The sequence below is a fragment of the Procambarus clarkii genome, chromosome 90 (assembly GCF_040958095.1).
Source record: "Procambarus clarkii isolate CNS0578487 chromosome 90, FALCON_Pclarkii_2.0, whole genome shotgun sequence".
NCBI classification, from domain to species: domain Eukaryota; kingdom Metazoa; phylum Arthropoda; class Malacostraca; order Decapoda; family Cambaridae; genus Procambarus; species Procambarus clarkii.
Window position 1 is genome coordinate 17,927,347 of NC_091239.1, and position 23,682 is coordinate 17,951,028.

Sequence of the window (23,682 nt, forward strand, 5' to 3'; positions counted from 1 at the left end):
AAGAAATTCCATGTCAACATGAATACTATAGTCCTTAATTATAATTTTAGTTTGTCTTGTCTGTGGGTTTGCTTCCAGCAATTTAACATCCTTACCTTTATACTCGAGACTGATCTCTGTGAAGTACTTCAGGGCACTGTGCCCATGCACCTGTGCGCTGACATTGCCACCTACACACCTGGCCTCTATGCGATACTTTGCGCTGTGGGCGCGGGCGGCCTCAATAATCCATCTGTACTTGTCTGCTGCAGTCAATCCCATTGCAGGAAAGATTAGGATGTGCCACTCACTGTCTTCGTCTTGTCGTTGTTGTTGTTGTTGTTGTTGAGGTTGTTGTTGCTGCTCAGCCTGTCGCTGTAACCTGTCCCGTTTCATGCTGTTTCTGCCTTGGACTAGTCGGTAGTTACCATCATCCCCTGTTGTAGAGTCACCAGTACCTTTACTGTTGGAGGGCCCCGGGTGGAGATTCCCACTGGAGGGCCTCGGGTGGGGATCCCCACCGGAGGGCCCCGGGTTGGGATCCCCACCGGAGGGCCCCAGGTTGGGATCCCCACTGGAGAGCCTCGGGTGGGGATCCCCACCGGAGGGCCCCAGGTTGGGATCCTCACTGGAGGACCCCACGTTGGAATCCTCATTGGAGGGCCCTGGGTGGGGATCCTCACCGGAGGGTCCCGGGTTGGGATCCTCACTGTAGGGCCCAGGGTGGGGATCCTCACCAGAGGGTCCCGGGTGGGGATCCTCACCGGAGGGCCCCGGGTTGGGATCCTCACTGGAGGGCCCCGGGTGGAGATCCTCACTGGAGGGCCCCGGGTTGGGATCCTCACTGGAGGGCCCCAGGTGGAGATCCTCACTGGAGGGCCCCGGGTTGGGATCCTCACTGGAGGGCCCCGGGTTGGGATCCTCACTGGAGGGCCCCGGGTTGGGATCCTCACTGGAGGGCCCCGGGTGGAGATCCTCACTGGAGGGCCCTGAATTGGGATCCTCACTGGAGGGCCCCGGGTTGGGATCCTCACTGGAGGGTCCCGGGTTGGGATCCTCACCAGAGGGCCCCTGGTGGGGATCCTCACTGGAGGGCCCCGTGTAGGGATCCTCACCGGAGGGTCCCGGGTGGGGATCCTCACTGGAGGGCCCCGGGTGGGGATCCTCACCAGAGGGTCCTGGGTGGGGATCCTCACTGGAGGGTCCCGGGTGGGGATCAGCATCTGGGGGCCCCCGGCGGGGATGGGGGCCCACACCGAGGGTGGCTGTTATGATTCCCGGGCACACCAGCCATGCTCACTCTTTGTTTCGAAGTCTTACTCCTCGTGTCAACAACCATCTATTTGCTGCGGCTCACTTCATGTGTTGTTGGGTGGCATGTCTTCAACACTGCACTCTGCCCTACACACACATATGCACATATAGACACCTGCAAGGCACAAGGTTTACACCCACACGTAGTGTAGGGGCACTATACTGTATAGGATGTCCTGGCGGTCTCTCGTGTAAACACACCAGTCGCACACACATACCACGACCTTGGGTAGGGAGGGCACAAAGACTATTTTTCAAACTAGTAGTGCCTGGGGCTCCAGGTGCCGTGAGGCGGCCCACCTACCTCAACACTCCCCTCAGCGTGCCTCGATGTTGCCACATTAACAATTACTGCCTTAATTTCTGGCCAATCCACACATCCAGGGCCTACCACAGTTGGTAGGAGGGACGGTGCACACTTAGTGCCGCTGTAGCTGACCTATTTGGTGCACTGAAAAGTAGACCTTAGGCCTAGGCCTATGTCAAACAGGAGGACGGATACATCCTGCGTGCTCCTCCTCTAACTTGAGGGCAACTGTATCTAGATTCAAAGTCTGCTCTTCAAGCAATCGAAAACGTCTCCTCGAAGATAGACAGCAAAAACCTCATACAACCAATATAAATGACCTAATTGCTGCACAGAGTAAAGGGTCTCGAATCTCCTTTGTATGGATACCTTCACACATAAATATAACCCATCATAATGAGACAGACATTGCCGCCAAATTAGCGTGTAACAAGGATGAAGTTGAATTAGACCTAGGTATCCCCATCTCTGCTGTCAAAACTGTATTGGTCCAAACACTCAGGTCTGATAGGAAAGAAATTACTGACTCCCAACGACCTGAAAGCACCATTATAAAAAGCTATGATTTGTTCATATCTGAAACCTATATTTATGGGCAGCACAAAACGTCCACCAGACTGTACTCACCTAATTGTGCTTGCGGGGGTTGAGCTCTGGCTCTTTGGTCCCGCCTCTCAACCGTCAATCAACTGATGTACAGATTCCCGAGCCTACTGAGCTCTATCATATCTACACTTGAAACTGTGTATGGAGTCAGCCTCTACACACAGTTTCAAATGTAGACCACAACCACTGTGCGACACAGTGGTTGCCAGGAACAGGTTGGGTTACCGTTACCTGTGGCAGGTGGCTGCAGGTGACGGATCTCCCAATACTGGGGGCCAGATTCACGAAGCAGTTACGCCAGCACTTACGAACCTGTACATCTTTTCTCAATCTTTGGCAGGTTTGTTTACAATTATTAAACAGTTAATGAGCTCCGAAGCACCAGGAGGCTGTTTATAACAATAACAACAGTTGATTGGTAAGTTTTCATGCTTGTAAAATGTTTAATAAATGTAACCAAAGCCGTCAAAGATTGAGGAAAGATGTACACATTCGTGGGTGCTTAGGTAACTGCATCGTGAATCTGGCCTCTGAGCACTCCAGGTGCAAACTCTGTGAGCAGAAACTGCGGCATGTGATCTCCCACACTACATCATCGAATGCCCAGTTATTAGACCTTTTAGACCCGTTGGCATGAGGTACCTGGAGCTTTGCAATTACTTTTTTCAGTCTCGTGTTCTTGAAGATATCCTCATATTGCACCTAAAATGTACCAGTGCAGGCTACTGAACACATGGCCCTGTATGACTAACCATCCTGCGAGATGGGGATTTTTAGCATCACTGCTACCTTATTCACTTTTGTGTTGATGATATCCTCATAATACACCCAGAGTCTGTCAGTGCAGACTACTTATCACATGCCTCTGTATTGACTAACCATCCTGTGTGATGGGGATTTTTAGCATGGCGTAGCTAGCTTTTTGACACACTGTACACCCCTTCATATAGTCTAGGGTAGTTGAACAAATGCACATGTACCTAATCTTTATAAATAAAAATTTAAATGTTCGTTTGTTCAGAATCACTAATCTCCGAAAGTTCTTCACCGATTGCTTTGAAATTTTCACACAACGTTGCACTCGCATTCGAGCGGGTTTTTATATACATACTATATAGATGTCACATATGTGACGGGAAAAATGCATTTTTTTTTTTTAAACTGTATTTGATCTTTGTTTTTCATGAGAGGGGAATCTCCGAAACCTCTTTACCGATTGCTTAAAAATTTTGACACAACCTTGCATTCGAATAGGCGCATGTTTTTATATACCTACTATATACATGCCTCAGCTATGACAGGAAAAAATATGTTTTTTTGTGAAAAACAGCGCCATCTGTGTGATGTACGAGCAACAACACACTGTATTCTCCGAAAGTTTTTCACCGATTGCTTTAAAATTTTGATACAACGTTCCATTCGAATATGGGTGTGTTTTTATATACCTGCTATTTAGATGCCACACCTGTGATCAGTAAAAACATATTATTTTAAAACAGCGCCATCTGTTGCACGTAATAGAAACAAACGCTATTCTAAATATGTTACAATTCCATGTCAATGTTTCCAATTGCATTGATAAATTGAATTTTCATAGATTTCGATTTATTTTCATTTTGATTTAATTATTTTGTGTGACATTGCGTTGGAATTGAGCTGTGTTGTTTACCATACCGTTCATTTCGTGAGCATAGTTTATTTTTTTATTTTTTCAATTTTTTCATTTCGTTTTTTATGTGTTTTTCTTTTAGTTCAGTGATGGGAACATCAGATCGTTTGATGTTCCCAATTTTCTAATTTGAACATCAGAACATTTGGGAGTGCAATGAACGAGTAAGTGGGGAATAGTGGGGAGGACAAGACGATGGGAGTGGGGGTTGATGGGGAGGACGAAGGGGCGGGGGAGTTGGGGATGAGGGGACAGGGGAATGGAAAATGGTGGGGAGGACATAGGGACAGGGAAGTGGGGGATGGTGGGGGAGGACGAGTGGGGGATTGTGGGGAGAAAGAGGAGACGGGGGAGAGGGAGATGGTGGGGAGGACGAGTGGACGGTAGAGTGGGGAATGGTTCGGAGCATGAGGGGTAAGTGGAGTGGAGAATGTGAGTAGGACAAAGGGATGGTGGAAGGGGGGGGGGAATAGTGGAGAGGACGAGGGGATGGGGGAGTGAGGAATGGTTGAAAGGACGAAAGGATGGGGAGAGGGATGATTGGTGGGACGGACTGAAAGACTGAAGAAGGTTACTGTTGCTGAGCCACAGCAACGCGTGGCAGGGTACAGCTAGTATATTAATAAAAAAAAAATCTAGCATTACGTAGCTAGTTGACCAGACCACACACTAGAAATTGAAGGGACGACGACGTTTCGACTTGAGAATGGTCCAGGACGGACCGAAACGTCGTCGTCCCTTCAATTTCTAGTGTGTGGTCTGGTCAACATACTTCAGCAACGTTATTGTGACTCATCGCCTGCTTACGTAGCTTGTTTTTTGACACAATCTGCACTGACGGGTCATCTAATCCTGTCAATGGCAGGGCTGGTGCAGCATACACTGTAATTAAGGATAATACTTTCCAACGCAGAAATGAAGAAAAAGCGCGTATTGAGAACTGTGCCTCTTCAACGCAAGCAGAGCTAACTGCCATTGTTATGGCGTTAAGGTTTCTTGAACGGAACACTAATGGTGCAGTGATTTGCACCGATTCAAAAGCAGTACTTCAAACCCTAAGTAAAAATCGGGCAGAAAATCTTGCAATAGTCGCTGAAATAAAGAGAGCTGTGAGAGTACTTACCAATCAGGGAAGAGTCGTCATGTTTCTCTTGATCCCCTCCCATGTTGGAATATGTGGGAATGAACGAGGAGATGTACTGGCTTCTGAAGGCGCTGAAGGAGACTATATTGAATACTTCATACCCAAGACTCTACTACAAATTAGAGGTATTGTCAGGTAACATCACCGTGACAAGGTAACTGAGGAAAGGAGGATAGAAGCACAAACCAGTGAATCTGTACGATGGTACAACATGGTTGCAACTGGCAATCCCAATCATTATGGACGAAGAGGAGGAGGACGAGGGAGAGAATCAGTAATAGCGAAAATCCGTCTTGTATACAAATATCCATGGAGATATGGAATGGAAACGACTGTTGATCAGCAAAGTTGCAGAATCTGTGGTGAGAGTGATGGACACCGCCTTGATCACTATCTACGTGAATGTGAACACCTGAGAGACATTAGGAATATGTGTAGAATAATAAACCCCACATTGTTTGAGTTGGGAAAACACTATTTTTCAAATATTGATACTGTTCTTAAAAGATTCCCCATTTTGCATTAGCAAGATAATGTAAGCTTTTAAGGGTTGACAGATGTTAATCTTCTTGTTTGAGGAGCTGTTCACTTGAGACAGTTAAGCAAGTCCCAGCTGTGTCTGGGTACAAGTGACAGGATGAACAACCCAGCGGGTTTTCTTCCTATTGGGGAGTGTTGTACATGCTGCTATGGCGGTGTGTTCGCTCACAAGATGAGTGGCGCTGCCCAATACTGTCACTATGGCGGTGTGTCCACTCACAGGATGAGTGACGCTGCCCAATACTGTCACTATGGCGGTGTGTCCACTCACAGGATGAGTGACGCTGCCCAATACTGTCACTATGGCGGTGTGTCCACTCACAGGATGAGTGACGCTGCCCAATACTGTCACTATGGCGGTGTGTCCACTCACAGGATGAGTGGCGCTGCCCAATACTGTCACTATGGCGGTGTGTCCACTCACAGGATGAGTGGCGCTGCCCAATACTGTCACTATGGCGGTGTGTTCACTCACAGGATGAGTGGTGCTGCCCAATACTGTCACTATGGCGGTGTGTCCACTCACAGGATGAGTGGCGCTGCCCAATACTGTCACTATGGCGGTGTGTCCACTCACAGGATGAGTGGTGCTGCCCAATACTGTCACTATGGCGGTGTGTCCACTCGCAGGATGAGTGGCGCTGCCCAATACTGTCACTATGGCGGTGTGTCCACTCACAGGATGAGTGGCGCTGCCCAATACTGTCACTATGGCGGTGTGTCCACTCACAGGATGAGTGGCGCTGCCCAATACTGTCACTATGGCGGTGTGTCCACTCACAGGATGAGTGGCGCTGCCCAATACTGTCACTATGGCGGTGTGTCCACTCACAGGATGAGTGGTGCTGCCCAATACTGTCACTATGGCGGTGTGTCCACTCACATGATGAGTGGCGCTGCCCAATACTGTCACTATGGCGGTGTGTTCACTCACAGGATGAGTGGCGCTGCCCAATACTGTCACTATGGCGGTGTGTCCACTCACAGGATGAGTGGCGCTGCCCAATAAACTCGCCCCTCGGGGCAAAATTTATAAATCATACTGATACACCTCACTCAACGACAAGGTTGGTATTCTTAATCCCACACATCCGGTCAGGCCAAGCTGGACCTCAAAAATACCACTTGACTCCTTGCTGGCGCTCGTGCGCGCTCGTGCGCTCCCTCACACTCCCAACATAAACACACGCTAATCAGCCAAGACACATAATATTACTCTCACAAAACCACAATAATAGATAAACACACACTCTACTATCTTTATTACATCTTAATAGAAATATATATACTAATTACTACTCTAATAAACGTTACGAATCAGTTATTGATATAAATGAGATAACAGGTTCGTAACAGCCACCTCTTGGGTAACTTAATCTTCATCTATCAATCCATGCATCTATCCACTTTCTTACTAGCAGTGTGAAGAAGAACAATCCTTATCAAAATTCATGATAAAGAAACGGTAGTAATTATTGAAGGATATATTTTCTACAATGCTTTATTCCTCTCTGATAAATCTTCGGGGAAAGAATGAACACATAATGTACACCTTTTGGGTAAATATACACGTGAGAGTCAAGAGTGCGGGGGAGGTGAAGGGGCAATGATATTGTAAGGTAAGAGGAAATGGGATAATTAAGCACACAGCCCCGCTCCTGTGCCAGGGAAGTCCACTACGGGCTCACCATAGCCCGTGCTACTTGCCCCGCTCCTGTGCCAGGGAAGTCCACTACGGGCTCACCATAGCCCGTGCTACTTGCCCCGCTCCTGTGCCAGGGAAGTCCACTACGGGCTCACCATAGCCCGTGCTTCTTGCCCCGCTCCTGTGCTAGGGAAGTCCACTACGGGCTCACCATAGCCCGTGCTACTTGCCCCGCTCCTGTGACAGGGAAGTCCACTACGGGCTCACCATAGTCCGTGCTACTTGCCCCGCTCCTGTGCCAGGTAAGTCCACTACGGGCTCACCATAGCCCGTGCTTCTTGCCCCGCTCCTGTGCCAGGGAAGTCCACTACGGGCTCACCATAGTCCGTGCTACTTGCCCCGCTCCTGTGCCAGGTAAGACCACTACGGGCTCACCATAGCCCGTGCTACTTGGAACGTTTTGTTCCCAGTAACTGAATCTTTAACAACAACAACGGACAATTAAGATGAGGAAAGGGGTGGGGGTGGGGGGGGGGGGGGTCTGGTGAAGCAAACATTGGGTAAGAATTTGGGTGACTTTTTATTAACACATTAGGTACATCAGCATTTGTGCAGCCTCCCTACACTATATGAAGGGGAGTACAGTGTGTCAAAAAGTGATGCGTGATGCTAAAAAAAGAAAATCCTCATCTCGCAGGATGATTAGTCATACTGGGCCATACTGACCACTGGAACATTATCTAACACAATGCATAGTTACAAACCCATTAAGATTTCAACTTAGATTCAACAGAGCAGAAGAAGTTGTTAAACACATAGGGGAAAATCTTACTGAAGTGACCATACGAGTCATAAATACTCATACTCCGCCCAAGTAAAACAGAAACAAGCAACACTTAGTGGACCAGCCAGAGGCTTAGGGCCCGCGCAGTGGGCCAGCCAGAGGCTTAGGGCCCGCGCAGTGGGCCAGCCAGAGGCTTAGGGCCCGCCCAGTGGGCCAGCCAGAGGCTTAGGGCCCGCGCAGGAATATCCTTGCAAAAAAAAAAAAAAAATTTTTTTTGAGATATATAGAAGAGTTGTTACATTCTTGTACAGCCACTAGTACGCGTAGCGTTTCGGGCAAGTCCTTAATCCTATGGTCCCTGGAATACGATCCCCTGCCGCGAAGAATCGTTTTTTCATCCAAGTACACATTTTACTGTTGCGTTAAACAGAGGCTACAGTTAAGGAATTGCGCCCAGTAAATCCTCCCCGGCCAGGATACGAACCCATGACATAGCGCTCGCGGAACGCCAGGCGAGTGTCTTACCACTACACCACGGAGACTGCATATATATATATGTTCAGTAACCTGCACTGGCAAATTTTGGGTGCACTTTGAGGATATCTTCAAGAACACGAGAGTGAATAAAGTAATTGCAAAGCTCCAGGTACCTCACGCTAACGGGACTGAATGCTCTGGGTGACGTGGAGACCTCGGTAGAGACGTCATTATCCAGAGTGATGTCTGGCGAGGTCTAGGTTTAAGCGCTGGCAAGGAGGCAAAGTCGCAATTCTGTATATTACCTTTAGTATACACAATACCAACCTCCCTTGGGATGGGGGGATAGCCTCACCAAAACTGACAGAGAGAATGGTCTGCGGTACGGGATGAACATAGGCTGGTTGGAATCACCAGAATTCAAAAGGGAACAGTGTGACTGTGCTACGTTCATCCCCCCCCCACCCCACGACGATTTGTGACACTGCCCGCCAGCTACTCAGCTAAATATTTTCAAAACAATTTTTTCTTATAGTAACATGCATCATTTTTCACTGATCTCGGGAAAAAGAACAGAAATTTCCTGCTATCAATAATTTGCCCGTACTGGCATAAACAAGTCAATTCTTGCACAGTTTCGAAGATTTCTCAACCCTGGCCCTTTATCAGAGTAAGGGGTAACTATTATTATCATTTTTTTTTTTAGTAATTCACACCACTAAGTTCAGATGTTGATGACAGACAGATAGACAGAGACAAACGCTGAGACAGACAAAGAGAGAGAAACACACTGAAATGATGCACGGAGAGATAGATAGTTGGATAAACAGATGGATGGATAGATATATGGATAGATGGAGTGATAGATGGATGGACAGATGGATAAATAGATGGATGGATAGATATATGGATAGATGGAGTGATAGATGCATAGATGGATGGACAGATGGATAAATAGGTGGATGGATTGACGGATATAGATGGGCAGATATGTGGATGGATAGATGAGAAATAGATGGATAGATGCTTAGAGAGATATAGTTGCCTAAATACATAAATAGACACATAGATGGATGGATTGCTGTAGAAATAGATGGATGTATAGAACGAGGGATGTGTAGATAGCTGGATACATAAATGGAAAGATAGATGGAGAGATAGACGGATGAATGTATAGATTGACGGATAGACGAATGGACACATAGATGGATAGATAAATGCACATGGATAGATAGATAAACAGATAGAAGATAGACAGGTAGAGCAAAAAATAGAGAGCCTTTCTATGTGTGTTTTTATTTGTTTAAAAATCAATTTTCTTTTATTTTGAAAACAAAAATAAAAATATATGTACTCGCCTAGTTGTGCTTGCAGGGGTTGAGCGTTGGCTCCTTGGTCCTGCCTCTCAACTCTCGATGTATGGTAGCACTGGCGTGTATATATATATGGATGCTACATAGTATTCATCTATAGACTTCCATATATGGTGAAATACATGTGAAGAACCTCTCACACACTCACAGCTCCCGGACAAGAGGGAGCCAGCTTAGCTTAGCTGCCAACACCCACACATGGTGTCAGCAAGGCGGACAGCCCGCCTGCTTTTATAACTTTCACTGTATTTCCCACTTCTAAAGTTTCCCTTCACCTGTGCCTCTCCATCCTCTTTACTCATGAAAAAAGAAAAACACGACTCAAATATACCTATAAGGGAGGGTTTCGACAGACGACTGTGTCCTTAATTGGAGGCCAGATGGTTTGGGCTAGCCTCACCCAAATTTGTAGGACAAATGGTCTAGCTTATGGGACGGACATAGGCTGGGTGAGGCAGGCCTAAGTTGAATGATTTCAGAAATATTATTAATTATTCACACTCCCCGCATCCCATCCGGTTCTTAAGGATTCAATTCTGGTCAAGTGTGAAATACTGATTGACATTCCCAAAGAGTTTTTAATCACCAGGAAAAATGGTTTTCTTCAATCCGCACAGTTTCTTCATTGATCTCTAATTATATTTTATGAAAGGTGAGAAGATCTAAGTTGGGGAAGGAGTTCGTGGATTAGAACGGTGGGGAGGACGAGGGGATGGGGAAGACATGAAGAGTGGGGAGATTGGGGAGGGTGAGGGGATGGGGTGGGGAGACAGGAACGGTGGGGAGGACGAGGGGAGTGGTTTATATTTTATGAATGAGAAGACAGTAATAAGCAGGGGCCCGGGTGGTGGACAGGTGAAGGGAAGGAATAGGAGGGGGGGGGGGTAGGGGTGGAGCGTCGTTTGGCAGGAGAGGACGAAGGTAGGGGGAAGGGCACCCGGACATCGCCGGGTACTCCTTCTAGTATTCAGTAAGACAGAATGTCTCTTCGTGTGTCTGTGAGTTCAAAGTTGAAGTCACAAGTATGGGGCTACTTCCACCCAACTGGGCGGCAGCTTTACAGTCATGTGCTCCACACCCACCCAACTGGGCGGCAGCTTTACAGTCATGTGCTCCACACCCACCCAACTGGGCGGCAGCTTTACAGTCATGTGCTCCACACCCACCCAACTGGGCGGCAGCTTTAAAGTCATGTGCTCCACACCCACCCAACTGGGCGGCAGCTTTACAGTCATGTGCTCCACACCCACCCAACTGGGCGGCAGCTTTACAGTCATGTGCTCCACACCCACCCAACTGGGCGGCAGCTTTACAGTCATGTACATGCATTACCTACAGTAAGCCAATTTTGGATACTTGGCTAAAATTCTTGATAGAACATCATTACTGTTTACAGATAAGTACTTACTAAAAAAGTACTTACACATTTCTTGAACACCATTGATAGTGTTATCTCGGAATTCCGTGGAGGTTTCTCAAGCAATATGTTATCAGAGTAAGGGGTAACTATTTTTTTTTTTTAGTATTTCACACCACTGAAATACACATATATACAGGTTTCGCAAAATATGTGTAAGAGCGAGTAAAATATGTTGACCAGACCACACACTAGAATGTGAAGGGACGACGACGTTTCGGTCCGTCCTGGACCCATTCTCAAGTCGAGCGAGTAAAATATGTTGACCAGACCACACACTAGAAGGTGAAGGGACGACGACGTTTCGGTCCGTCCTGGACCATTCTCAAGTCGAGCGAGTAAAATATGTTGACCAGACCACACACTAGAAGGTGAAGGGAGGACGACGTTTCGGTCCGTCCTGGACCATTCTCAAGTCGAGCGAGTAAAATATGTTGACCAGACCACACACTAGAAGGTGAAGGGACGACGACGTTTCGGTCCGTCCTGGACCATTCTCAAGTCGAGCGAGTAAAATATGTTGACCAGACCACACACTAGAAGGTGAAGGGACGACGACGTTTCGGTCCGTCCTGGACCATTCTTAAGTCGAGCGAGTAAAATATGTTGACCAGACCACACACTAGAATGTGAAGGGACGACGACGTTTCGGTCCGTCCTGGACCATTCTCAAGTCGAGTGAGTAAAATATGGTTGTAAGAGTGGGTGTAAGAGCAGGTACACAGTACAACTCGGTATATATTTACACATTAACTTTAGTTCCGAGCTCAAGCTGCTCTAATCTTTATCTTGCAATGTTGCAGGAATACAAGCGGGAAAATAAAAATTACGGGAGCACATAGATAAGAGCAATCTGGAAATATATTCGTCTGAAGCACCAAGAACCAAACCAAACTCCGTTGTGTCAACTGCCGTCCTGTTTGGCCCGTTATCTTGTGGCCAGTTATCCTGTTTGGCCAGTTATCCTGTGGCCAGTTATCCTGTTTGGCCAGTTATCCTGTGGCCAGTTATCCCGTTTGGCCAGTTATCCTGTGGCCAGTTATCCTGTTTGGCCCGTTATCTTGTGGCCAGTTATCCTGTGGCCAGTTATCCTGTTTGGCCCGTTATCTTGTGGCCAGTTATCCCGTTTGGCCAGTTATCCTGTGGCCAGTTATCCTGTTTGGCCCGTTATCTTGTGGCCAGTTATCCTGTTTGGCCAGTTATCCTGTGGCCAGTTATCCTGTTTGGCCAGTTATCCTGTGGCCAGTTATCCTGCTTGGCCCGTTATCTTGTGGCCAGTTATCCTGTTTGGCCCGTTATCTTGTGGCCAGTTATCCTGTTTGGCCAGTTATCCTGTGGCCAGTTATCCTGTTTGGCCAGTTATCCTGTGGCCAGTTATCCTGCTTGGCCCGTTATCTTGTGGCCAGTTATCCTGTTTGGCCCGTTATCTTGTGGCCAGTTATCGTGTTTGGCCAGTTATCCTGTGGCCAGTTATCCTGTTTGGCCAGTTATCCTGTGGCCAGTTATCCTGTTTGGCCAGTTATCGTGAGTACCGAGAAAATATTCTGTTTTGCTTCATTTTTTCAAATATATTCTTTAATAACCTAATTGACACCTTAATAACCTTTATGCTCGCAGCTGAAGAGCCAGAGCTCAACCCCCGCGAGCACAATTAGGTGAGTACACAGCAATACAGTCGTCAGAGGTACTCGATGGCGTTAACTAGGCCACGAAGGTACTTATTTTATTATTAATATCTTTATTGACAAAATTAATTACAATTTTGCCTAATCTGAGGAATTCGATTAAGTCTTATTAATGTGAGGATAATGATGGTATTCACTGTCACGCAGGACAGAGGGTCATACATAAGACAATAGGTCTAAACTGTAGGCTGGAGCACATATATATCATGGTTACAATCAATGTTTTAATGCATGGATATGTGAAAACAACTTTCTACTGTGCACTGCCACACAAGGGCAGGGATGTGCACTGCCACACAAGGGCAGGGATGTGCACTGCCACACAAGGGCAGGGATGTGCACTGCCACACAAGGGCAGGGATGTGCACTGCCACACAAGGGCAGGGATGGGTTCATAAGTGATGCAGATTAGAAGTAATATAAATAAAAATTGTTCTTCATTCTTTAAAATGGACAATCAAATTTTGGGTAAATTGTTAGGATGTCGTCCAGAACACCTGAGTCAATAAAATAGTTACACAGTTGGTGGTACAATAGGCCAGGAGGTCTAAAGTCCTTTACGGTTTCACATTCAACAATATAGTGTTCTAGTGAATGCATTAAAGGTTTATCACAGAGTTTACAATCTGAGTATTCTGGTAGTGGCTCAGCCTCACTAACCTGCCAGATGTGTCTATAGCCAAGGCGAATTACCACAATGACTACATCACATTGCCTGGTCCGGTTACTGTGCTGACCATACAAATACCTATTATTACAAAACTTGTCATAACTTTTAATTCATGACCGGCATATAGGCCTACTGCATACCGAGCCATAGGGAAAGTGGCGCCTAATAGGCAAAGCAGTAAATGAAAAATTACCTTCATCACCAGGGCTATATTCATCACCTGGGCCATATTCACCACCTGGGCCATATTCATCACCTGGGCCATATTCATCACCTGGGCCATATTCATCACCTGGGCCATATTCATCACCTGGGCCATATTCATCACTTGGGCCATATTCATCACCTGGGCCATATTCACCACCTGGGCCATATTCATCACCTGGGCCATATTCATCACCTGGGTCATATTCATCACCTGGGCCAAATTCATCACCAGGGCCATATTCATCACCTGGACCATATTCATCACCTGGGCCATACTCAACACCTGGACAATATTCAACACTTGGGCTATATTCATCCTCTGGGCCATACTCAACACCTGGGGCCATATTCATTACCTGGACCATATTCATCACCTGGACCAAATTAATCATCTGGGCCATATTCTTCACCTGGGCCATATTCATCACCTGGACCATATTCATCACCTGGACCATATTCATCACCTGGACCATATTCATCACCTGGGCCATATTCATCATCTGGGCCATATTCATCACCTGTGTCATATTCATCACCTGAGCCATATTTATCACCTGGACCATATTCATCACCTGGGCCATATTCATCACCTGGGCCATATTCATCACCTGGGCCATATATAACACCTGGACCATATCATCACCTGGACAATATTCATCACCTGGGCCATATTCATCACCTGGGCCATATTCATCACCTGGGCCATATTCATCACCTGGGCCATATTCATCACCTGGGCAATATATAACACCTGGACCATATCATCACCTGGACAATATTCACCACCTGGGCCATATTCATCACCTGGACCATATTCATCACCTGGGCAATATTCATCATCTGGGCCATATTCATCACCTGGGCCATAAGGCAGGTAACCCGAGGCCTGGGGATATTTAGGCTGCTGCTAGTTTCATGAGGTACCTTACGGGCTATTCATGCCCGTGCTACCTCTTGGGTGGCCTAATCTTTATCAATCATCATGAGACTTTGGTCCTTATGACTCTCCTACCAAAAGGCCACTTTCCCATGCCTATATTATCGCGTCGTTGTGCCATTGTTATAGAAAACATGTAATATTTTCTGACTCTCCAACATCAATAACTCTCCAGTTTTTTTAAGTCGTTAACGAATTTTTTAATAATGATTTACTTAATTCACTAGATTGAAATTAGCGTTGTATCTTACACAATAGGCAAAATCTGGATCAAATTCATATATGTTGTTGTAAACAACTAGGAAAAGTGTAGACTAAAATGATGATAATAAATGTGTACACATTGCAAAATAGAAGTTTGAGTCAGGTCTATAGACGATTTATCTAATGTATACTAAACCATTCACATAGTGTATGATAATTATTTGTTTGCATCCTAACATAAAAAAATGATTCAATTGAATAACATAAGATTCCTGTGTCATTCTTCACCATGCAGCAACTAATGATTGATGTCTACTTTACAGATACCAATAAATGGTGTAAATCAGAGTAGCTGACATTTCCAAACATTCCAATAGAGTAGAATGGCTTGTGACCGCAAGACCAAGCGGTAACTACAAGCATAAGAGGTAACTGCAAGCCCAAAGTGTGAATATATGGAACCCTTGTATTGCTACTCTAATACAATGGTCCCGTGCCGGAGCTGGGCATCCTGACACGCAGGTGAAGTCTGGGGTGCCACCCTAACCTCCACTCCTGGGGGCAAAGGGCACTGGGGTGCCGCCCTAACCTCCACTCCTGGGGGCAAAGGGCACTGGGGTGCCGCCCTATCAACACTTGAGATGGAAACGGCGTGCAATCTTCAGTGCTGGTGCCATGTGCCCATTCGCGGGCGGAATAAGCCGCCCTGCTACCTGTGTGTGCTGCAGGACTGCTCTCTCTCCCGTATGTATCTTCTTGTTCTTAACTCTGATGAAAAGATTATATATATACAAGTCATTAACGTTTAACTCGCTGGTGGCTCCAACACCAACTTCTGTATTATCAAAACATAATTACATTGTGTTGACCAGACCACACACTAGAAATTGAATCGACTTGAGAATGGTCCAGGACGGACCGAAACGTCGTCGTCCCTTCAATTTCTAGTGTGTGGTCTGGTCAACATACTTCAGCCACGTTATTGTGACTCATCGCCTGCATTACATTGTGTTGTTAAAGTGCTTCATATTTTCCATATACTGTTAATTATTAGTTGGTTACTTAAGACTATTTCACGAGCAAGACTTCCAACTTGCTGGTGACTGCTGTAGGTACATACTGTGAGGCGTCTTTGTAATGACAGATATAGTTTTGTTAGTTAGAATTATATCTCTCTACTGACTTCCTCTCTTTCCTGAGTTAGCACTTACTAGCAAATTTATCATTCAAATATTCGTGATTTCAATATTATTGCTAATTATTGTAATATATATTATTTAAGAAGTTTGGAATCATTAAAATGTTCTTAATAAACCTAATTAATGTTTAATGTTTTGTCAATCATTTTCAATATCGATAATTTTAATTTAATTTGAGAGTAGTTCATCCTTTGTTTATCATATTTCTTATAGTATAAGTTAATTTAAAAAACTACAACTCATAATTTTTAACAAGAATTTGGCTTTGATTATAATAAAGTTTTTCATTCTTTTGTGGACAAAACTATACTGTATTTGCTTAAACCCGTTCTTAGTCCTCTAAAATTATTGTATTTTATATTACTTATATGAATATATTAATTTAAGTTATATATTATCTGTTATTTAAAGTTTTGTGTATTATAATGTTTCTTAATATTTTCAGATATATTTAGATATATTACATCGTTTTAATATTTTGTACATAACATGTTGTCCATATATTTTGATTTAACCAGTGAGACTTAAGGAAGATAGGCCTATGCAATTCAGCAAATATAGGCCTATTATAACCTGTCCTTAGGCTTTCCTTGTCCATTCAACTGGCTACCGAAGAGACACATTCATTAATGTTCATCAAAATAGAAGTTTTCTCAAATATCAATTTAATTTTATTTCATATTAGAATTTTGGTTATAGTTAGGCGTAGGTTAGGTTAGGTATTTGTCTATCCAGTTCCTGAGGAACGGTTTGAGGTCGTTCTTCTTCCTATTTGGAGACCCGGTACGCAATGAACTTCCCCTATCGGAGCCGGTCGGCCGAGCGGACAGCACGCTGGACTTGTGATCCCGGGTTCGATCCCGTTCGCTGACGAGAAACAATAGGCAGAGTTTCTTTCACCCTATGCCCCTGTTACCTAGCAGTAAAATAGGTACCTGGGTGTTAGTCAGCTGTCATGGGCTGCTTCCTGGGGGTGGAGGCCTTGTTGAGGACCGGGCCGCGGGGACACTAAAGCCCCGAAATCATCTCATGATAACCTCAAGATAACCCCCTAAGGATTTTTGCCATATTGCCCTGATGCGTTGCATTTGCAAACATTTTGAACGTATGGCCAATGTAGGTGTAATGTGATTCTTAGAACATTATTGCCACCTCTCCCTCTCCCTCTCTCTATCTCTCTCTCTCTCTCTCTCTCTCTCTCTCTCTCTCTCTCTCTCTCTCTCTCTCTCTCTCTCTCTCTCTCTCTCTCTCTCTCTCTCTCTCTCTCTCTCACCTCGCTCTCTCTCTCTCTCTCTCTCACCTCGCTCTCTCTCTCTCTCTCTCTCACCTCGCTCTCTCTCTCTCTCTGTCTCTCTCTCTCTCTCTCTCTCTCTCTCTCTCTCTCTCTCTCTCTCTCTCTCTCTCTCTCTCTCTCTCTCTCTCTCTCTCTCTCTCTCTCACCTCGCTCTCTCTCTCTCTCTCTCTCTCACCTCGCTCTCTCTCTCTCTCTCTCTCACCTCGCTCTCTCTCTCTCTCTCTCTCTCACCTCGCTCTCTCTCTCTCTCTGTCTCTCTCTCTCTCTCTCTCTCTCTCTCTCTCTCTCTCTCTCTCTCTCTCTCTCTCTCTCTCTCTCTCTCTCTCTCTCTCTCTCTCTCTCTCTCTCTCTCTCTCACCTCGCTCTCACCTCGCTCTCTCTCTCTCTCTCTCACCTCGCTCTCTCTCTCTCTCTCACCTCGCTCTCTCTCTCTCTCTCTCTCACCTCGCTCTCTCTCTCTCTCTCTCTCTCTCTCTCTCTCTCTCTCTCTCTCTCTCTCTCTCTCTCTCTCTCTCTCTCTCTCTCTCTCTCTCTCTCTCTCTCTCTCTCTCTCTCACCTCGCTCTCACCTCGCTCTCTCTCTCTCTCTCTCTCTCACCTCGCTCTCTCTCTCTCTCTGTCTCTCTCTGTCTCTCTCTCTCTCTCTCTCTCTCTCTCTCTCTCTCTCTCTCTCTCTCTCTCTCTCTCTCTCTCTCTCTCTCTCACCTCGCTCTTGCAAGTGTCGCAGCATGACGGATGTCTCGGGGAGCTCGGAGGTCAATAATCCTTCTGTCTTCACCCTTAGACCTCCGGTCTTGGCGTTCTGTTTTGACCAAGAAAAGGCTTATGACACCACCTGGAGATACGATATTTTATCCCAACTACGTTCTTCTGGCCTCCATGGTAATCTCCCACTCATCCTTCAAAACTTCCTCTCCAGTCGATCATTTAAAGTGAGACTTGGCACCACTTTCCCCGACTCTTTTCAACACTATGAAGGTGTTTCCCAAGGCAGTGTTGGCAAAACATGCACTATTCTTTTCCTAGTTCCACTAACGGGTCTCCTGCCATCACATTTTTTTTTTGCCAAGAATGCCTAGTAAAGGCATTTTCTAGGCCCTACTACCTACTACCACCAAGATCTGCACCAGTGGCGGCTCTAGAAAAGGCATTTTCTAGGCCCTACTACCTACTACCACCAAGATCTGCACCAGTGGCGGCTCTAGAAAAGGCATTTTCTAGGCCCTACTACCTACTACCACCAAGATCTGCACCAGTGGCGGCTCTAGAAAAGGCATTTTCTAGGCCCTACTACCTACTACCACCAAGATCTGCACCAGTGGCGGCTCTAGAAAAGGCATTTTCTAGGCCCTACTACCTACTACCACCAAGATCTGCACCAGTGGCGGCTCTAGAAAAGGCATTTTCTAGGCCCTTTACGTTGATCTCATCCTCTGCTGTCTAGGTGGCGGCTCCACTTTCCTCCAACGGTAACTTCAGCTTGCGCTTGCTGCCGAGGCGTCCTGGGCCGCCAATCATGGCTTCAAGTCCTCTACAACTAAGATTTTTGCTATGACTTTTACTCGGCATCAGGTCGGTCTTCGCCTCCCTCTGTCGTTCTATGATGGTTCCATTTTCTATAAATATTCTAATTAAGTTTTGAGGTTAATCTTGGACACTCGTTTCTCCTGGTCTCGTCTCGTATGTCTCGCCTCCGAGTTGAATGCATTAAGGCTCTTACTTATATCTGGTAAAATTATTTAATATCTGGCACGATATTCTGATGTAAAGATTGTTTCTGCTTTGCAAGGAACATTGTAGATAACACGGTGGAGTTGGCAGTAGATTAAGATACTGTACATTTTGGCGAGGCGTGGGTGTGCCTACACTATTGTCGCTTTGGCGAATATTAACAAGTGTCTTAGACACTTTTTACACTAAAAATCATGTTCGACATATAGATATGTGTATGCTATATTATAACACTAATCTCCACTCCGGGCTCTCCATAACCTGTGCTACAATTAACGTTTGTTCCGAATAGTTGAATCTAAAACATTAACATAACACTATAGAGTGTTTAACGCTAACTTTTCAGTCAGTAAGAGGACAGGAGCGACAACACTGTCAACACAGAGAGTGAGGCTCCGGCAGCACCAGTGACCTCTGGCTGTTCCTGTGTGTGTACAGGTTGCCAGGCGTACGATTTATCATTTTAGGTGTTACTCTGCTATGATTAAATTCTTAATTGTAGCAGGGTTGTGACGTCACGCTGTCGACGTCACTTAGCTGATTCAGCAATCTGTGGTGGGTGGCCACAACAAGTAGAGGGCTTTGTAGTGAAGAGCCCATGTGGGGTGGCTATTTATAGTCCTGATTAAGGACTCCATTGTCCACGCGCTCCATGTGATGTGCAGTAAGATTTTGGTGATGGAATTTGCCACAGGTCCCACATGGTAAAGGCTGATAACCGCTCCTACGATTATCAGACGCCGTTTCCTTGGACATTTTACTTCGCACTGACACTCCATTGTCTTATTCACAGATGGGTCTAAGTCTACCGACAGTTGGCTATGTTGGTGGGTATTCCATAGTCTTTCTTGACTAAACCTATATGTGCCACCTACCTCCTAGAGACGAGCATCCTCACAGCGGAACGTGATGCAACCCTGTATGCTCTTCGTTAACTGCTTTCACGACGTCAACTTTCCCTTGTCATTGTGGTTGATTCTCACAGTCAACCACAGCATCTTTTGCTGGTCGAGATACAATATTGGCCGTTTCTTAAATCTGTCTTAAATCTTAGCAGATTTAAGACAGTTGAGTTTTGCTGAATTCATGACCAGCAAAACTCTGGTATTTTGCTGGTCTTACCTTAAATGAATATGTGGATACTGCTGCTAAGGAAGCTATCCGCACTTGATCTATTTCCCTCTAAAAAAAACATTCTCTATTCAGATTTCTACCCAGTCATTCATTCCTCAATCCGAGACTGCTAGCAAGGTCGTTGGTCTATGTTACAGGTAACAAATTGGCGCTCTTAAAGATAATCTTTTCCTTTGGTCCTCCTATCACTGGAATAGACGGTGGGAAACGGCTTTGGCTAAGTTAATATGTATTGGGCATACAAGCTAAAGTCAGGGGGCCCTTGATAGAATGCTGCACCCTGCTCCTATTGTCTAAACTGCATGTCCTAGTTAGTTATATACCTCGATGTAAAATGTCTCGATTTTCAGAAAGACCCTATGTCATGATTTCCTAATGTCCTTCGTGGTAATTTGTCCATCGACGGTATCGTTGGTGAATACGATACTTTTAATATTGCTTGCCTTGTGTGTTTTATTTTTGTATTGCCATCCTCAGTGATGGCGCTATATAGTATTCTCGGCGTGGTGCCTCATTTTGATCATTATTTACAGCTTGAGAAAGATTTGAACGTCATCAGTTGCAAGATGTGTAAAGCACATTTAATTCATCATCAGGAAGTTTAGCAATTGGATTAACAAACATTTGACCTTTGTTGATGAGGACAGACTGTCCAGTTGATATTCATACCCTAATGAATAAATATAAATGATTCTGTTAGATCTCGTGAGAGAATCTAACTTTCTCTCGTGAGAGAAATCTAAAAATATTCTAACATTTCTAAATCTAGAAATGTAGGGGTTCACAATACTAAGTTTATTGAAGGAGTCCACTAGTGAGGCTGACTGCTGAGCCTTCCCCCTCTTCCAAAGGATATTTAAAAAAGAAAGAGATTCATTGGGTCAACTCAATAAAGAAAACCAAACCTGTCAACAGTGCATAAAAATCCAAGCTTCTGCGATAAAGTCCGCCTTCTAGCGGTGACAGGTGTAGTGCCTGGCATGTGCGGAACATCTCATTGTTCCTTAGGACCTCTTCTTGTGGATGTATGGGCATCTCTGACGTTACAGAACTGTTCATAAAGCTAATTACTTCTTCCTACATGCTTGATGAGATCCATTAATCACACATTCACTTTGAGCCAATTTTAGGAGCAAATGTTTCCATTTAAACAGGATCTTGCGAAGCCTTAGGCTGTGTTCATTCTATCCAGCAGCTTTCCTCATCAACAAAGGGCAATTGCTCATTAATCCAGCTGCCAATTCCCCTATTTTTTTATATAAAAAAAATACGCTTTACACATGGTTCAGGTAATGAAATCTTCAGGTTATCTTGAAATGATTTCGGGGCTTACCTTCCCTGCGGCCCGGTCCTTGACCAGGCCTCGTTTTTGGAGGCCTGGTTCACTGCTAGGTGAACTTGGAAAAATCCAAGCTCGTTAATCCAGCCGCCAAACCCCCCTGCTTATGAATGAAAAGCGGTTTACACACGACTCTCCACTGATGACGTCCGAACACTTCCAGAACAGGTGCTTCGCTCACGTCCTCTGTTCGAACCACAATTCTATAAATGCTTCACCCACGCACTTCAAATACAAATAATCGCCAACAGAACCTAGACACCTAACATAACCAATGCATAAATATGCACAGTTTACTAACATATAACAATATCAATTTAAATGTGAGAAAATTCCTATTTTGAATGAACAGCATGTTAAAATTTTCCAATACGTCTTTAAGGTCGACCGCTGGATGGAATGGACTTGGTTTAAGGACGGGTTGCGTATTGCAAATGCAAATATTTTCCAACAGAACCAATACGCGTTACCTCATCTACGTAGGCCAAACCGTACACAAAATTATAGTGTGCATTAATATTAATTTATGTCTAATGAAACACATTTTTTGGGGGCTGTGTAATCTTTTATGTTGCTTATTTTTATTCTTAACTGTTTAGATGACTTGTATAATATATTGTTATTTTTAGCTAATTTCCAATGAGTAAATAATTATTGTTTACATTACGGCGTTATTTAATAGTTTATTATAAGACTATGATACTTCATTAATCAGATTTAAACCCAGTTTTTGTTAACTAATTATATTAAGAGAAGACACTGAGTGGTAATATCTTCAGTGGAGAATAACCTTCTGTTTAATTGATATTTTTCCTTGCAGGTAAAATGGACATTTCGCCCACAGCGCCGCCCTTGTCTCCTGAGCCTCAAGTGGAGTTCGTCCCATCATTTCCTGAGCCAAAGGAGGTGCTCGCCTCATCATTTAATCCTGAGCCTTGTCAAGAGTTCGCCTCTCCGTTTCCTGAGCCACAGGAGGTTCTCAACCCATCATTCCCTGAGCCTCGTGAAGAGTTTATCTCATCGTTTCCTGAGCCACAGGAGGTGTTCTCCCCATTATTGACTGTAAGGTCAAGTATATATTGCCTCGCCCACACATGGAAGGCTTAGTACAGCTGACGTAATGCTATCAGTTGAGTACTCTAGTGAAGGAATACTGAGTACTCTAGTGAAGGAATACTGAGTACTCTAGTGAAGGAATACTGAGTACTCTAGTGAAGGAATACTGAGTACTCTAGTGAAAGTAATACTCGGTACTCACTCTTCCATGGGCGGTGCTTCAGTTTTTCTTAGTTTTGATTCCTGTCACTTTGTAATTCGTTCACGAAATATCATGTTAATATTTTCTGTTGTTTGTGTGGTATTATGAGACTGTATTTTAACTATCATTCTTGTTAAGATAGTTTAACAAAATTTGTGGTACGTATTTTTTAGCTAATTGGTATTTTTAGATAATATTAGCAAATATTTTTATTTTATTCACAGTTTTTGGCTATTGCTGTATATCTAGAATTGTTATCATGAGTTATGTCGGTTAACTCCGAAGCTCATAGTTTCTGCGACGGCGCTGGAACCAATCGTTTTGGAGTTTGCATATTCATTGGAGACTTTCCGCGCCGTGGAGAGGGGGGACCTGCTGCTTGGGTAACAGCTTTTCCTTAGTATCAACCTACCCTGGCTTTGCGCCCTGGAGAGGACACTCCAGACCAACAAAGAGAGCCCAACGCCATAGTCTCCTGAGACTGATGGATGCCTACTGCTAATTTTGTCGGGGACAGGAAGCCTGTATGTAGTATATATACTTTAGGCTTGTATCGAGGTCCTCCCTTAAGGTCGACCTACTGACCCTCTCCCCAGGATTCAACCCCCCCACAACAGTTGCCCTAACTCCCGGGTACCTATTTCCTGTTTGGAGAAGATTCACTCGCCTCGGGATCAAACTCGGGATACCCAATTGCTGTTTGAAAACATGACCACAGTTCTACCAACACCCTCGGAACTACCTGCGGGTTTGCAGGCGAAGAGTCACAA

At 45.1% G+C, this 23,682-nt stretch overlaps 1 protein-coding gene across 1 annotated transcript in view; it reads left to right on the plus strand.

Moving 5' to 3' along the window:
* LOC123746623 (uncharacterized) overlaps positions 1–23,682 on the plus strand; it is a 39,288-nt gene that overhangs the window by 9,958 nt on the left and 5,648 nt on the right. Inside the window, exons 2-3 of the mRNA XM_045728287.2 lie at positions 15,282–15,702; positions 22,475–22,716. Of these exons, the coding sequence (XP_045584243.2) occupies positions 15,600–15,702; positions 22,475–22,716 (345 nt within the window). The 5' untranslated portion in view covers positions 15,282–15,599. The remainder of the gene's footprint in view (positions 1–15,281; positions 15,703–22,474; positions 22,717–23,682) is intronic.